The 17,241-nt window shown below is 32.8% G+C and overlaps 2 protein-coding genes across 2 annotated transcripts in view; both read left to right on the top strand.

Moving 5' to 3' along the window:
• The window catches only part of LOC132308918 (transcription activator GLK1-like), a 3,483-nt gene extending 1,526 nt beyond the window's left edge, over nt 1-1,957 (top strand). Inside the window, exons 3-6 of the mRNA XM_059807217.1 lie at nt 311-655; nt 742-798; nt 951-1,079; nt 1,585-1,957. Coding sequence (XP_059663200.1) covers nt 311-655; nt 742-798; nt 951-1,079; nt 1,585-1,737 — 684 coding nt within the window. The 3' untranslated portion in view covers nt 1,738-1,957. The remainder of the gene's footprint in view (nt 1-310; nt 656-741; nt 799-950; nt 1,080-1,584) is intronic.
• Nucleotides 1,958-8,354: 6,397 nt separating this feature from the next.
• Nucleotides 8,355-9,327, top strand: LOC132308917 (protein E6-like). The gene has a single exon (XM_059807216.1). The coding sequence runs from the start codon at nt 8,437-8,439 to the stop codon at nt 9,127-9,129; it is 693 nt and encodes a 230-aa protein (XP_059663199.1). The 5' UTR covers nt 8,355-8,436; the 3' UTR covers nt 9,130-9,327.
• Nucleotides 9,328-17,241: the final 7,914 nt, after the last annotated feature.

The raw sequence follows: 17,241 nt of genomic DNA, 5'->3' as shown, positions 1-17,241 counted from the left end.
TTAAATTCATATATAATCCAGATTTTGCATATAGCTCTAGAGCTTCAGAAGACTTCACTTTTCAGTCGTGGAGAATTTTTTCTATGCTCTAGTATTGGAGTCATTCATGTCCGTGTTTAGGTTCGTAATATAGAAATCTAAGACCTAATTAAACATTCAATGACACTAATATTTTGTTTATTTTATTTTGTTAACAATGAGTAGAAGATAATTGTTTGCATATATACTTATATAGTGATCATGGTCATGCACTTTTTTGTTAATGATTTGGTCATTTTTTTGTAACGAATCTAGTGGTCTATATTTGCAGAAATACCGATCGCATCGCAAGCATTTGCTTGCTAGAGAAGCTGAGGCAGCAAACTGGAGCCAGGGACGGCAAATGTATGGAGCAACTGCCGGAGGAAGCAAGAGAGACACCAACCCTTGGGTTCCAGTTGCACCCACCATGGGCTTCCCTCAAATGACACCCCCACACCATTTTAGACCCTTACATGTGTGGGGACATCCATCTGTTGACCAACAGTTAAGGCACACCTGGCCAAAACATCTAGCCCCTTCACTCTCTCCACCACCACTGCCGGTATGGGCACCCCCTCCTCCACTATGTCGGCCAAAGCCAGAACCACCACTTTGGCACTCACACCCCCAACATGTAATATGTCAAAATCTCTCTCTCTCTCTCTCTCTATATATATATATACGTACATATATCTAAATTAGGATATTCTTTTGGTGCAGGTTCCAAATTCTCTTACAAGAGGGACACCTTGCTTTCCACCACCAATTGCAACCATGGTAACTTTTCAAATACTTTTTTGGAGCCTTTTCTATTGTGGTCCAACTTGAGCACTTCAATCTTAATGGCATCACTTTATTCAATTTCGAGCTAGTTTTTGGTTTATATAAATAATTGATCATGAATCATGATAATTAATTAATGTTCGCAGAGATTTCCATGTCCCACTGTACCGGGCATACTACCCCATGCCCATGCCATGTACAGATTAGACCCTGCAGGCATTGCTGTACCAACCAGAAAACCAATTCCTTCCCGCCCTCCATTCGACTTTTATCCGGTGAGAATCCTGCTCTCTCATGTACACTTGATTTCTTCCTTTAAAATGTGCAATTACCAAGTAATTAAAGTGGTTTACTCAATTCGTGTGGAGAGGAACAACTTAATTTGCACGTGTCCAATGAATTAGTTGAGGTGGACACCCTGATTATCGAAAAAAAATAAAAAAATTGAGATAGATTCACAACAAATTTTTGTGAATAGAGTATTACATTATGATTTGCAACTTCATTGGTATACTATACTTCTTAAATAGGGGGAAAAAAAAAAGATTAATGCATATACCGATAATGAATACTTATTACTTATGTGACAATATATAATTAGTTGATAACAACGAAGACATGATATAGATTTTCTACTTAAATAGTCATGTTTAGTTCTAGAAAATTGGTTCGAGTTTTAAGCACAATTGTGAGAGACTTATTTTAGGGTATAAATTAAATCTTTGTAGGGTTCTTCAAAATATCTCACAAGTGATTCTAAATTTGTTTAAAAACATACAGTCAAAGGAGAGCATAGATGCAGCTATTGGAGATGTTTTATCGAAGCCATGTCGGCCATTACCTCTTGGACTAAAACCTCCATCTACGGACAGTGTTCTGGTGGAACTGCAAGGTCAAGGAATTCCCAAAATACCACCCACTACTTGTGCTTGAAACCTAACAACATCCATCCAACAATGGCTGTTTCGGAGCTTACTCAAGCAAAGAGAACCTCAAATTCGACGACACTTCCTGCAGTTAGATGTCACCCATCTAATGTGCGAGTTTTTTGTTTTCCATTTGTATCTTTTCGGCCCACTTCTGTTGTTCTTTGTAATCGAGTAGCTGTACCTTGTTCTTGTGTTTAAAAATAATAAAAGCTTGGCTTGTTTTAGTTACTAGCTTAATTAATTATGGGGTTGTATAATGTGCAGTAATAATTGTAATAAGTGAAGAACATGCAATAGTGCGTGTGATTGTAGAATACTTCTTGACAAGATCAAGTATTGAACAATAAAATTAGAAGTCAAATGCTTGATCAAATTCATCAGGTCACAATAAATGTTTTTTTTTTAATACATCCTCTAACAAGTCAAGCAAAAAAATTCTGATCCTTGAATTGGACGCAATATTGATTAGTTAATACAAATTATTAAGAATTTAGTGCAGTGGTATTTTCTCATCTTTTAAAGTGAAAGGGAAAATTTTGAGTTTTTGTATAGAAAAAGTGAGAGTATGAATTTTTTGCTAAACAAAAAAAAATCAAAATTTAAAATTCTTTGACAATATATCAACATCTAATGAGTACCAAATATAATTAATCTCAAGAATTAAAAACATCGAGCAAATGATTTTGCTAATTGAAGAATAATGAGTACGTTTGGGTATGGAACAAGATTAGGGAGCCGGAAATTCAAGTGTTAACACCCTCTTCAAATCTTCAAATTTATATATATACAATAGGGTGAAGCATAAAAAATAAAATAAAATAAAATCTTGAACTATGTCCAAATTTAGAAATAACTTTATTGAAATATATTTTGTGCATAATACTTCATGAATTATCACATTTTGTTGCAAAATGCCTCAATACTTAAACTATTTTTCATTTAATGACCATAAGACCATTTCTTATTGAATTACACTTAATCTATTTTTTCTTATTACCAAAAAAAAAAAAAAAAAAAATCATACTATATTGATGACATATTATCAATTAAATTTGTATAAATTTACCTTGAATTTTCTAAATTAATTTTTTAAATAAAATTTTTAAGTAATTTATTGTTTTTTTTCATGAATATATGGCATGAAATAGAAGTTATTTTTTATCGTCAAAAAGTTTAAATTGAGTATAGTAAGTTTTATTATAGATAGTAAAATTCTAATAATAAGTTATTCATATTAGAAATTGGTAATTATAAACCTATTTTTTTTTTCATTTTTATGATAAATTGATACTAATAATAAAATTAAGGCAAATGGTATAATTAATATTTAAATGATAAAAAGATAATAAAATTAATTTAATAAGAAATGACAAATTTAATGAGAAAAAGTAAAATAATCTTTTGTGATGATTTTATCCTTACTAAAAATCAATAGTTAATGAAATAATTTGTAATTAAGGAATTATTTGTATTCAAAATTTACCTATAAAATATATGGGTATGCTTGGTTTGTTAATTCTGATAACTGTTTTTTGATAATTGAAAATTGTATAAAAATAAATAAATAAATCTACTTCATTCAGTTTTCTGAAAATTATTTTTTAAAAATTTAGTTATATAAAGGTCTATTTTTAAAAAATTATTTTTTATTATTCTTTAAAAATTATTTTTTTTTCTTTGAATTTTTTAGAATTGTTAATCAAACAAGCCTTCAATTTTTAGATAGTTCTGAAAATAATTTTCTATTTTCTCATTTTTTTTAAGAATGGTTTTAAGAGTTACGACCACGCCAGCTTTATACATTGCACAAAAAGATACTCCGTAAAGATTTTGATGCGCAAGTGATGCGCGTGGCGGTCACGACGTTCGCTTCCATATCGAAAGGACCACGCAGCTTGTGACGTGTCGCTCTTACCACTTGGGCCACAGAGCTTTATTGGGCTCTTCTCATGTCTGGCACGAATATCAATAAAAAAGAAAAATTGAAAGAAATGTGGGCCACAGGGGAGCGCGAAAATCTGAAGTTGAAGCCTTCGAAGATGACATGATGGGCCCATCCCAGTGGAGCTCAGAACGTGAATTTGGTCTCACTTTTGCAAAGGGATCTATACTAGTTATATATAGTGTGTTATACACACGCTGTTACATTCACCATTTTCACACCACAGGGTTTTTACTCTTTCAGTCACAATAAAATAGAATACAAAATTGATAATGATTCTCACCGAACTGTCAAATCCAAAATCTTAGACTAGGGATTTCGCAAATCTAAAAATTGAAAATGATAACTGTCAAATCCGAAATCTTAGACTAGGGATTTCTCAAATCTAAAAAATTAAAAATAATTTTCAGATCCAATGTGATTTTTTTTTTTTTTTTTTTTTTTTTTTAACTTTGCACACAAAAAAAATCAATACCAACAGTTCTTGACTGTAGATCAAGAATATCACTAAAAATATAAGGAATAATTTCACTGACACCCCCAATAGCTGGCCAAATATTAGTGTAAAATATCTTTCGAAAATAACTCACATTACAAACGCTTACTCTGTTTTTCACTCACACCCCAAAAGTTAGTTAACAGGTGTGTCAGACCACTTTTTACATGTAAAAAGACATTCTTACCCTTTGACTTTGGTTTGACCTATTTAATTATTTTTTTATGATTGAAATGACATATTTACCCTTATAATGTGACTTTTATACCCCTCACATGTTTTACTCTTCTCTAACCTTGATGGTCTACGGAAGCATATTCCTGTGTTTTGCATATGAAGAAAACCACTCGTACTTGTGCTTGTGCTTGTCGACCTAAGCTCATTCCGATCAGACCTAAGCTCGTGCTTGTCGCCGGTGAGAGAGCTTGATGTTGGTTGACAATGAAGCAAGAACTGGGTTGCTGCAACTCTGCAACTTCCGGTGAATAAAACAGAGGACTTTGGCGGTGGAGAGTTTCAGATTCCGGTGACAAGTTGAGGAACCAATCCTCTGATGGGTGTTGGGTTAGGATTAGGTGGTGAAGTGCTCGCCGGAGTTGATTTAAATGAAATAATGTACATAGAATGTTTGGTTTTCCAATTTCCACCATTACTTCTGACAAAAAAACTTCTTTTCTTCTCAACAGTCCCTATGGACTCTCTCTATCTCTCTCCACAAAGAAACCCAACAACAGAGATCTTCTATGACGACAGAAGTTTGATACACCATATCACTCTCAATTCCTTCTCAATCACCCTTATCATCAATCCCATACCCAACCTCTCAATCGTCACCCGAGGAAACGACCATGGATCACGATCTTGATCCGACCCACAACGAACAGTTGTCACAAACAGCCTGAGATAACAACTATTCCGGTCACGACGCTCCTCGAACCCAGTTCCACGACCACAGCCCGATCTTGATTCGACCCACAGCGAACGGCGGGCGTGACAGTCCGAGCTCTGCGACGCCGCCTTTGTGGTGGTGGTGACTTGTGAACGCTGTTGTGGAGCATCGCGAAATCATAGAGGGCCACCGCCGTTTTGAGCTCGTCACGTTGCGATAGTCGTTGACTATCTCTCATGTTCTCTGTTATATATACATGTACATATATATATTTACCCATATATATATATATATATACCTCTGTGAGTGCAAATATATGTGTGATGTATATGATGGGTGTGTCTGCAATCCAAATTGTTTGTTCATGGATATATACATAGCAACAAAGCAAACAGACATTAAAAATTCCAAACGAAGCTCTGTTTTGAAGCTCGTCGGTCTTTGGTTTGATGGAGCGTTGGACACTCGTCGGTTCCCCTGTTTTTTTTCCCTCTGCCGAATCAGTCTCAGTTGTCGGACCAGTGCACCCACCTTCGCCGGCGATCTGTACAATCAATCAAGTTCTGCATCTCCAAATTTGTCGTCGTAGTTTCTGATTGCCGGAACAGTTCTTGCTAAACTGTAAGTTCAGTCTCCTCGGTTCAGTCCGTGCTCACCGGCTCAGTTCGCGTCTCGCCGGGCACGATAGTTCTTACTATTGTCGTTCCGTGTTCGCCGTTCAGATCCTTGTCAAAACAACTCTCTACTCCTAATCGTCGTTCAGATCCGCTCACACACACACACACACACACACACATATAATTATATATAATTTGTAATTTTATAAATATGATTAAAAAATTAGGGGCAAACATGTCTTTTCACATGTTTTTAACGGAGGCAGTAACGGAAAAACGAAATTGGACCTAACTGATAGTTATTTTTGAAAGATATTTTAGACTGATATTTGGCCAAACTACTAGGAGTGTCAGTGAAATTATCCCAAAATATAAACAAGAGTAAGAACCTTAGAAATGTAACGTCGAGAAAGTTTCGCAAGAATATGAGTGACCTTATTATCATTTCTAAGGACATGACTAAGATGAGGATAAAAGAATTATCGAAGTGTCACTTAAACATTAAAGGAAACTGATTGAATTTCAACCTGCCCAAGAGCAATACCAGACAATGCAGACATAGCCTCAGAGAATCACATTCAAACTAAACTTGGACAAATGGATATGTTAAAGCCCAAATGACTGCTTTGCAAAGGCAAATGGCCTCAGCAAAAGTTGCACTACAAGTCAGAAAAGGAAAAAACACCACATCCTGTAGAATAGTTCCTACAAATCTCGAAAGACAGCACCCCTAGTACCCCCAACTTGGAATGAAGAGGAAATAAAGGCATCCACATTATATTTAACAATACCATCGTGTGAGAGCAACCAACGTGAAGGAGAGGAAGGAAGATGCGAAGAAAAGCTAAGAACAAGCATATCGGGAGATAAGCTAAAGATTGGAGAAGAAGAGGCATCCTTATACTCCCAAAAATGAGAACAAGTCATAGTAACAACCCTATAAGAATCCCAGAGCTCCCCATCGAACACAAACTTATTCCTAACCTTCCAAATACCCCAGTAACAGCAGGTCACCAGACCCAACACGTCTTGACCCTCTTCCTTAGATGCCCACTGCCCAACCAGTGACATCCACCAATCAACAAATGAGAAAGGAGGATTAGACGTAAAATTAAACATTAACGGTGAGTCTCATTTTATACATCATGAGATAGAAATATATTTTAAATAACATTGTTCAAAAATAATACTAGTAATAAAAATAATGCTACACAAGTTTTCTGCCCTCTAAATCTCTAATGTAGTCAAAGAGTATTAAAACCTTTTTTTTTTTTTTTTTTTTGGGAGTGAGAGAGATAGAGTAAAATTGGGCTCAAGGCCCGAAAGTGGTGGGGATTTTTGGATAACCAAATTGGGCTCTATCTAAGCATTTTCTGTTCTTTTCCTCATCCAAATTGAGGAATTCATTAGTGTGGTTGTTCAATGTTTATTATTTTTGTTTTTTTTCCCTGGTTTAGGTTTCACGATAATTCCTGAAGTGAACCATGGTAACTCTTACGGATTTTTTCTAATAATTGCCCAGTATGTATGGAACGGGGACACCACCATCGTTAAAAAAAGAAAAAAAAAATAATAATAATTTGGTACAGTGAGCTGAAAACAACCCAACAAGATTCAATTTAGAAAAGCAAAAGAACTGCCTGCCAAAAGGACAGCCCATCTTGTTGTGTTCACAACTCTACAAGATCAAGACGAAGCCCAGGCCTCTCCCAGAACATCGTGGGCCTACGAGCCTTCCGCAAATGACCAGCCCACTACCATTATTCTACTTCCGGTGTCAAATTATCAATCAATCTAGCCGGAAGTTAGGCAATCTCTTTGACCATTCATCTTTATTTATGTTATTTTCCTTTGTTGTTGAAGACTTTTGAGTATTTTATTTCTTCCGATCATTACGCTAAAAGCCGAAACATTTGTCAAGCAGAACAAAGAAGATTCTAAATAAGTAAATATTTATATGAACATGTCTTTATTTAGTCCAAGACTTTCATGTAGCACCTCTGCTGCTATCATGTTTGGTCGCATACAGTTGAAATCATGATTTCTAATTCGATACTTCTATTTATTATCAATTTAATTACTCAATAAACTGCATTTTGTCCAATATATATACTCCCACATATATATATAGATATATTATTTAATTTCAACCAAAATATCTTATAAAGAAGTTTGTAAGTGTGGGCCAAAAATAAAATATCAACATTTTGGGTTAAGAGTAGCATGAGTCCACAAGTTATAAATAAGAAAGGAATCAATAAGCTCATATTGTACAATTTTATATAAATTCAGGAATGAGAAACAAAAAAAATGAGTCAATTAACTGAACAAGGAGGGAAAATAAATGTAAAATTGACCTACCTCCTTAACTAACTCAACAGCAAGAAAGAGTGAAGTGGACCCTCTTCTTTAACTTTATTCAGCCCTTCATCAAAGCTGTCCCTTTGAGTAGCAAGAAAGTAAATGCAACCCTACTTGTGTTTCTTGTAGCAAAGATTAAATGCGCCTATCTTGTTAGACATTCTCATAAACATCACATGCAGCGTGCACTAGATGCCATTATTTCATACCCCACCCTCCTCCAATCCCCTCAATCCCCGCAAATTATCCCGCCCATCTTCACACACACACACATATTTATATACATATATATAGATATAGAGGACTCTCTCTATAGTCTATATATACATATAAGGACTTAATTGGGATCATAAATCTCAATACCAACCAAACACCAATTTTCCCTCTTACTTTCTATCATGGCTCACTATGCAAAACACCTCTCTTTTCTCTTGCTTATAGTTCTCTCTCTCGAACATATTGATGCCAGAGAGAGTAGGTTCTTTAGTAAGGTCACTCACAGCAGCAACAAAATTGTCCCGGTGTCTGAATCTCCCTTGTTAGCACCAACACCTGCACCAGCACCAGCACCAGCAAGTCCAGCACCTGCACCCATCATCACCGAAAACGGCTACGGCCTTTACGGTCATGGCTCTACTGAAACAACAACCACTCCTACTACCACCAATACTTTTGCCAACGATGAAAATGAAGTCCCGGCTGAGGAACTCAACAATCTTGAGAGCTTCAAGGAGTCGAATACAGGCTACTCTTACAACAACAACTACAACACTAATGGCTACTCCAACTACAATAACAATAACAATGGGTACACGACCAACAGCTATGGTAACAATGGTTACCAGAGTAGTGAGAAACAAGGGATGAGCGACACGAGGTACGTGGAGAATGGTAAGTATTATTATGATGTTCAGAATGAGAAATACTATCAGAATGGGTATGAGACGTCTGTGAAGGGAAGTGGCAACAATAATAATAATGAAGGTTACAACTATGGTACTAATGGTGTCAACTCAAATGAGTTCAACACCATGGAAGAATATGAAAGGCAGCAGGGGTACCCAGAGAGCCAAGGGGAGTTCTTTCCCTGAACAAATGGGCCATATATATATTGTCACATAGCAAAAACTAAGTTGGAAGAGGGAGGAAGAGAACTAATTACAAGATTTAAGTTATGATAAACTCTTTTATTATGTGTTGAATTGTAGTTGCTCGTGTTTGCATGTTTTTTGTGCTTTGCAAAACAGAGGATTAATTATCATATAATTTTTGAATTTGGGATATATAAATTATATGTGTCTGTGGGTGTATAATGTTTGGTCTTCCAAAAGTATCAGTATGTGTTTTGCGCAGCTCCTAATTAAACAACCTGCTTAATTAACTACAAATTGTTAGCTTCCTTGGCATCCAAATTATCATATTATGAACTTGCATTCAAATTTAGTCGTTTCCAAGATCTGCTATTAGACACTGATACTTGTTTATTTCCGTATTGAACCGGCGACCAGAGATGAACTTGAGAATCTTGAGACATTAAATAAAATAAAAAATGAATTGTTCATAAGCGAAAAAAAGGCCAAAGCACTTTCCGGTTTTAAGCATTGTAAAGAAAATGGCTTCTTACAGATGAGCGAGCGCTTTCACTTTTAACATATTATCAATGCAATATAAATAAATATGCAGTCCCACAACATCAGCTTTTGCTTCAATTCCAAAGAAGCATGATGCGTTTTTTTTATTGGTAATAATTCAAATTAAGGGAGGGGGGACCCTGGAGGCACTTTTTCATTTATAGTATAAGTAAAAAGCATCCCTCCTCAGAGTAACTCAGTTATGATGATACTTTAATCATGAATATAGTCCTTCGTTGTGGAGTCAATAATAGAATACACCAAAATTATCAATTCAATAATATAAAAATCCAACTCATGTGAGAGCACTTGCAAATCTACAATGTAGTTTTTTTCCATTCAACCCAAGTCCAATCCAAACTTCAAACGTGCTTGGACTAAGATATTTTTTATGAAGCATTGATTGTGAAGTAACGACCCAATTTAGTTTAGGTTGAGTTTGAATTTAATGGATTGGTTGAACAATTTAAATTAATCTGAGTCCCTCAGCTTGCTGCAGGAATTTTTATACAAATTTGAACAAAGTAAAGATGTCTTCATGGATCTAATCTGCGAGAAGGTATTAAGTGCGGCCGGTGCACCGTGACATACGTGTTATATATGTATGAATGAGTTGGCGCACCCGCGTTCCGAATATGTATTTCTAATCTGGTTTATAAGGAACCTGAATTCTAAATATTAACTTGTAAGTTAATGTATTTAGGTTGGAGGTGAATTTTTGTTAGAATTAAACCATTATACTACTCCCTGTATGATTCAAGAATCAAATATGATCGACACCTTGATAATCATAATTATGATTGATTCACGTGTTTAATCCAGATAGCAGGCTTTTACTGCAATATTTGGGAGAAACAAGCATACTGGGCCTGAATTAATTTCTTTCTGGCCTGTCCCTTGTGCTGGCTCAACACCGACAATTATGTGTACGGCTTATCTAATTGGAGCGGTAGGAAGACCACTTGACCAAAGAGAATAGGTGGACCACTGACAATTAAGAAATGGGCCTAGTCTTCTATCCCTTGGAAAGCAGGTACTAAAATCACAAGTTGTAGTTGATTCTGTTATATATATGTGGTGTGCACTAATTGTATAGTGTTAAATTAATGATGCAATAAATAATAATAAAATATAGTGCAATAAATAAGAATTAAATGCAGTGTAATAAATAAGAGGTAAATGCACTTGGTTAATGGTGCATTAAGGATGTTGACTAAAGTTTGGCTATAAATACAAATTGTTCATTGTTATATCGATCTACTTGGATTTAAGAGATAATAAGATCTATTACCCCTCTCTACATTCTTCTCTCTATATTGAAGATATAATTTTATGTTGTATATTTTCTTTTAGATTCACAACATGTTATTAGTACGAGTCTCTAACCAACTGAGACTTGAACGAGAAACTCTTACTCCCTCTCTTTACCTCAACTCATATATCCCACTAGTGATATTAATTTTGATAATTTTTTTTGTTCCTAAATAATTTTGATAAATTATTGGGTTTGTTTGATTCTCTAAACACAATAGAGAAAATTTTATTTTATTTCTTACCTCAAAGAATAGCCAATAGAGTAGAGATGAGAGAGGTCAACAGAGATCGGAAGCAGAGTAAAGATAAGAGAAGTCAAAGGTACTTAATGCCATGGTTGATCATGAAACTTCTTCAATATGGACTACCATTACTCCATCAAGAATTAATTGCTTCTCATTCATAACGGCAATTAATAGTATATATTAAGATAAAATATATCAATAATTGTGCTTTTATCTTTATATATTGGATTCACCAAATTTTCATAATTTGAAGGATTTGTTGATATTGAATCAATTCTTATTCTTGCACAGACAGATACATGTATATATTATTATGAGGGGATGTATATGTGTAGTTGAGAGAGAGATAGAAATGGAGTGATTGGTCAAAAAGAGTTGAAAGGCAACTGGGTTGTTCATGAATTTAGTAATCTTGTCTGATTGGTGATGGTGACAAAAGTAATGTGCTATTAATGACACAAACCATTGTAGGCCTCTCTCCCTGAATGGACAAATTTGTAATACCCCTAATTTTAAAAGGATAGTCTCGGTATTTATTTATTTGTTTTAATTATATTTTTAATTATTTAATTGATTATTTAACTAATTGCTTATGTGTTTAATTGAATTAGGTATTACTTGATTATTTTATTATGTATCTATGTATTATTTTTATTTGTCTATGTGTTAATTGTTTAATTAGATTATGTGCTTAAATGATGTTTTGATTAATTGTAAATTAAATGTTTTCTTTTCTTTTATTATTTTATTTTATTTTTTCTTTTATGATTATGGTTAGTAGTAATGGGCCAACCAATTGGGTCCCATGAACTACTTGGATAGGAGGTTGGATGTGTATGGATTATTACCCATGAATAGTTGTGTATGTATATTTATAGATATATATTATATACATATATAAAAAGAAAAGTAATTTATTAATTACTTTTATGGTAACTTGGGTAGTAATATTTAATCTGATGTATATGTTTTATATTTAAATAATAAAAATATACATAGATTTGATACGTGTTATGTTTTAAGTTACTTTATAATATTATGGTAACTTAAGTATTATTGGATAATCCATTAATAAATAATGGAATGTGTATAATTTATTTATTTAATAAACATATACATAAATTATATACGTAACATATTTTACTTACCTTTTTAATATATATAAAAGGGAAAGTAATTTATTAATTACTTTTATGGTAACTTAGGTAGTAATATTCAATCTGATGTATATGTTTTATATTTAAATAATAAAAATACATAGATTTGATACGTGTTATGTTTTAAAGTTACTTTATAATATTATAGTAACTTAAGTATTATTGGATAATCCATTAATAAATAATGGGATGTGTATAATTTATTTATTTAATAAAGATATATATAAATTATAGGGAAAATTACATATAAATGGAGTCAAAGTTTCATATTTACTTAGAGACTGAGTCAAAGTTCCATATTTCTCTAAAATAGATTGCTGAGGTGGCACATGGTTTTTTACTGTTTAAAAAATTGTAGTGCCTAAAATGCCCTTCCCTAATAAAAAAGTAGTACCTTCAGTTCAAAAAAGTAATACCTTCAGTTCAAAAAAGTAGTACCTTCGGAGAAAAAGTAGTACCTTCGCGAGTGTTTAAAAAACATGGTACCTAGACGCCAAAAAGTAGTACCTTCAGTTCAAAAAAGTAGTACCTTCGAAGAAAAAGTAGTACCTTCGCGGAAGGGTATTTTAGGCATCACAATTTCTAAACAGTAAAAAACCATGTGCCACTTCAGCAATCCATTTTAGAGAAATATGGAACTTTGACTCAGCCTCTAAGTAAATATGGAACTTTAACTCCATTTATATGTAATTTTCCCTAAATTATATACGTAACACATTTTACTTACCTTTTTCATATTTTAATATTTATTTTTTTAAGTTAACTTGGATTGGGAAAAGGGTTAGGGTTATTTTATTTAGCCTATAAATATATAGCTATAGGTTGTAAAAGGGAGTTAGAAATATTCATGTGATATATTCTAGAGAGAGAAAGAGTTAGAGAGTGAAGGAGGAAAATGAAGAAATGAGGAGAAAAACCTTGTAGAGAGAAGATTAAGGAAGAAGAAGTGTAACTTTCGATCCGAAAGTTTAAGGCAAGTTCTTCTTCTATCTCTTTCCCTTTGATTCGTGTTTCTATGCATGCCTAGGAAATTCCAGAATTTATTAAACACATAAAATTAAATAATTATGCATGTTTAATTGGATTAGAACATAGGTTTTATGAAATTGGTTCATATTTGTTCTTATGTTATGAATTGATAAATGCATGATTTTGATTTGATTTTCGGTGTGAATTTTTATATGTTTACATTATGTATTTTTTCATATCGGTGGAATGATGGAACGTAGAAACATGCCTAGGATTCCTGAACATTAAATAGGAACTAGGTTTGGGGTTTAAATAAATTTAAATAGACTCAATCATAATGATGCTTTCTATTTGAATGTCTTAAACAAACGAATGGATTTAATCTTTTAAAAATGTTTTAGCAATTGAGATTAAATGTGTAGGATGAATTGGATATAGAGAATGCTTATGTAACGGTATAATAAAATATCATCATGTATAAGATTCAGTTTATGTAGGACATATGATATAGGAAGCTTAAATAAATAATAAGTTATTCATATTATGTGATAACTTGATATCATATTATCATAGTTATTTCTGGAATGTTTGATGTATTTCCTTAATTGTTACATCAATTGTTGGATTGTGTGGTTTAATGCACCGGTATGGGACGGTGGCATTTTAGGGACAGATTAACTTATCAGTTAAGTCCTACCTATTTTATATAAGGGAATGGATTAACTAAAATATTAAGTCCTACTTATATTCAAGTCAGGTCAACTGAACAAGTTGAATGACTTATGGAGGATTAATTTATTATATAAGGGAATGGATTAACTAAAATGTTAAGTCCTACTTATATTCAAGTCAGGTTAGCTGAATAAGTTGAATGACTTATAGAGGATTAATTTATACTGGATATGATGGTTACTAAATTATATATATATAAGTATGGTACCATTATATGAGCTTGAGTCTCACGATTAGTGGTTAGGGCGCGTATATCGCCAGGGATGTGTAGCTAGATATAGTGTAGTTGTGTACCCTGGTAGGTCTAGGTACTCATGCCCACTATATATGCGTTTTGCATATTGCCTACTATTCAGGTTGAGACAACCCTATAGTCTAGTGAGGTTCCTTTAGTGTGTGTATATATATATATATATACGGACTACTAATTACTGTTGGATTGACTAGGATGTATACGTGTATCGGATCTCTGCTTGGACTGTAGTAGAGTAGAACTTGTTTGTGGGCCTGACCCACTATTATTTTTCAGGTGTTCGTCAAGAGTAGAGGTTGTTCGTGCTGAGCAGGGATCAGTCTACTTCCTTCTTCCGATGCTACATAGGAGTTCCTTTATGATTCAGTTTCCTGATTTAGACAGTTATTACTGTCATTTGTTTAGTTTGGACTTTCTAGGGGTCCACACAGTATGGATTCCCGAGTTGTATTTTGGAGGATCAGTTGTATCAGAAGAGTTTATTAATTAATGAAAATATATTCTGAGGTTTATTATTAGATTATCATTTTAGTTTCTTGTCAGCATTTTATTTATTCTTCTTTATTATTTTGTACTCTGTGTTCGTTTATTATCAATTTGTTTTGATATCCTCGGGTATTCGGGCGTGGGCCTGGCCAACCCGCATTCAAAAATCCGGGGGTATCACAAAATTAAACCTTTAAATTTAAATCCCATTTTTCTCTCACGAAAATAAATTAAATCCAACTTTGTGTTAGATTTGTTATAGATATATATGGGATTCACTCCTTATTAATATGTTTAGTGCATTGTCCATATAATTGTATGAAACATGTATAAGTAGAGTTATTATTACTGGGCATGAATTATATATGTATACGTTTCATATGTGATATATAAAGTAATCTAAGTGGCTAACATAAAGACCCACCTTGTCATATATATTTATATATATAGATCAATATGCGTATATTGTAAGTGGTGTTTACTCAGACAATTCGTTTATATATTGATCTTTAATGGATAATATTTTAGTTATCCCTAATAAATCATATATTGTTTGATCAATTATAACGTTTTTATTATTAACAGATTGCTTATATAATATAGTAATTAACTAAGCATATATATATACTATTTGTGTACATAATCAATAAGGTTGGTTTTTACTGTCTTATTGCTTTATGACCGGTTTTATTATCATTACTGTTTCATTAATTTAGGTAAGGTTTTACCACATTTTGTTTAATAATTTATTGAGTGTTTTTTATGATTCATTCAAATTTAGAAAATATTTTGTTACATGACAAAGGCTTGATAATATTGTGGGCATAATTATTTTTGATGAGATACATTTTATGATATTAAAATTACAAATAAATTGAGAAATCAAGAGTCTTTGCAGGACTGCACAAAATTAATGATTCATGTTAAAATATCTCACGGTATGACCCACTTATCTTATGGTAAAAATCACAGAATATTGTGATTTTTATAAAAAGCTCAGTATGAATGGATACAATTGTGGTTACAGGATTATGAAATTATTGGCGAATATAATTCGGGCTTGTTGATAATTAGCTATATTAAGATAATGTAGAGAAATAATTACTCATGAGTATATGTTAAAAAAAATATATCATCCACTTATCAAGCGAAGAGCGTAGGTTTTTGAAATACTTGATGTGGAGTAAATATTACTGAAAGTTATATATTGACAAAGAGATATCCTACTGATCACGTTGAATGCATGGATTTATGTAAAGCTGATATCATTGTGACAGAGTAAAATAATGAGCTTTTATTGAGATATTACCAATACCACTAGATTGAAAACGATTTCTAAAGCGAAATCTGCTCATTTCACGGTGTTAATGGTCGTGGGTATAGTCATGGTAGAATTAACTACCAACGCCATGGAGGTTATCACTATAATTTCATATTGTATCCTTAAAGATAGGACCACAATAATATGAAACAAGCAAAGAGGGAGAATTTCCCTCAACCTCTATAGTACATGTTACTTGTTATCAATGTGAAATTGATCAGTGTGTTGATGAAAATTTGATCAACGTGAAATTACTTATTATCAATGTAACATCGGAGAGGAAAAGGTTACACAATCTGTTTCTAAAGTATTTATCTGATTCTTACCGTATGCTTTAAAGCATTTAATTGATTTTTACCAAGTCATAATCCAAGAAAATGGGACAAAGATATAAATGAATTTTACATGATGTTCGTGGATATTTCATCTTTTATGAGGTAACTAATCTTTTGATTAGTAATATCCACACTGTTTATTTATACTTCATTTTATCATCTATTTTATGAAGTGTGCTTTATTTTTTTTATGTCAAAGTTAAAATGAAGTTTGCAGGCAAGAACCCACACAAAATTACATTAACTCAAGGTAAGGATATATGTTTTGTGGACAGTAAGACCATAAATTCTTCGTTATTAAAAAGATTTTCCTTAACAAAATAAAGGTAATGTAGAATATAATCTGTCTCACTTCCATTAAGAAATATATATTAGAAAAACATTATTTTCTTATGCATATTATTATATCACTAATAGCATTTTATTTATTTTATATTCACAATAAATTTTTCTATTATTTGCTTATGAAATATATTGATCCCCATACATAAGTTATCTTTATTGCGCGATGTGTTGATTATCATTTAAATAAGATTATTTTTCCACCTTGAGGGGGAGAAAGGGTAAGATCAGAAATGCCAAATGATATTACTTGGAATACTTTGAAATTATATATCTAATCCTTGTACAAAGGAATATGAACAAGAAGTTTAAAGGATCATTTTCAAAAATGTTGCAAACGCTAACTGACATAGAGAAATATCATCATGTGTGCCAATTGATAAAATGTCAGGAAGAATTAAAGTTCTAACGAGACATA

This window comes from Cornus florida, unplaced genomic scaffold (genome assembly GCF_030987335.1).
Source record: "Cornus florida cultivar Cherokee Brave unplaced genomic scaffold, ASM3098733v1 CherokeeBrave_3.0.0_Hap2_Chr05, whole genome shotgun sequence".
In the NCBI taxonomy this organism is placed as follows: Eukaryota; Viridiplantae; Streptophyta; class Magnoliopsida; order Cornales; family Cornaceae; genus Cornus; species Cornus florida.
This window is presented reverse-complemented; position numbering and strand designations above follow the sequence as displayed.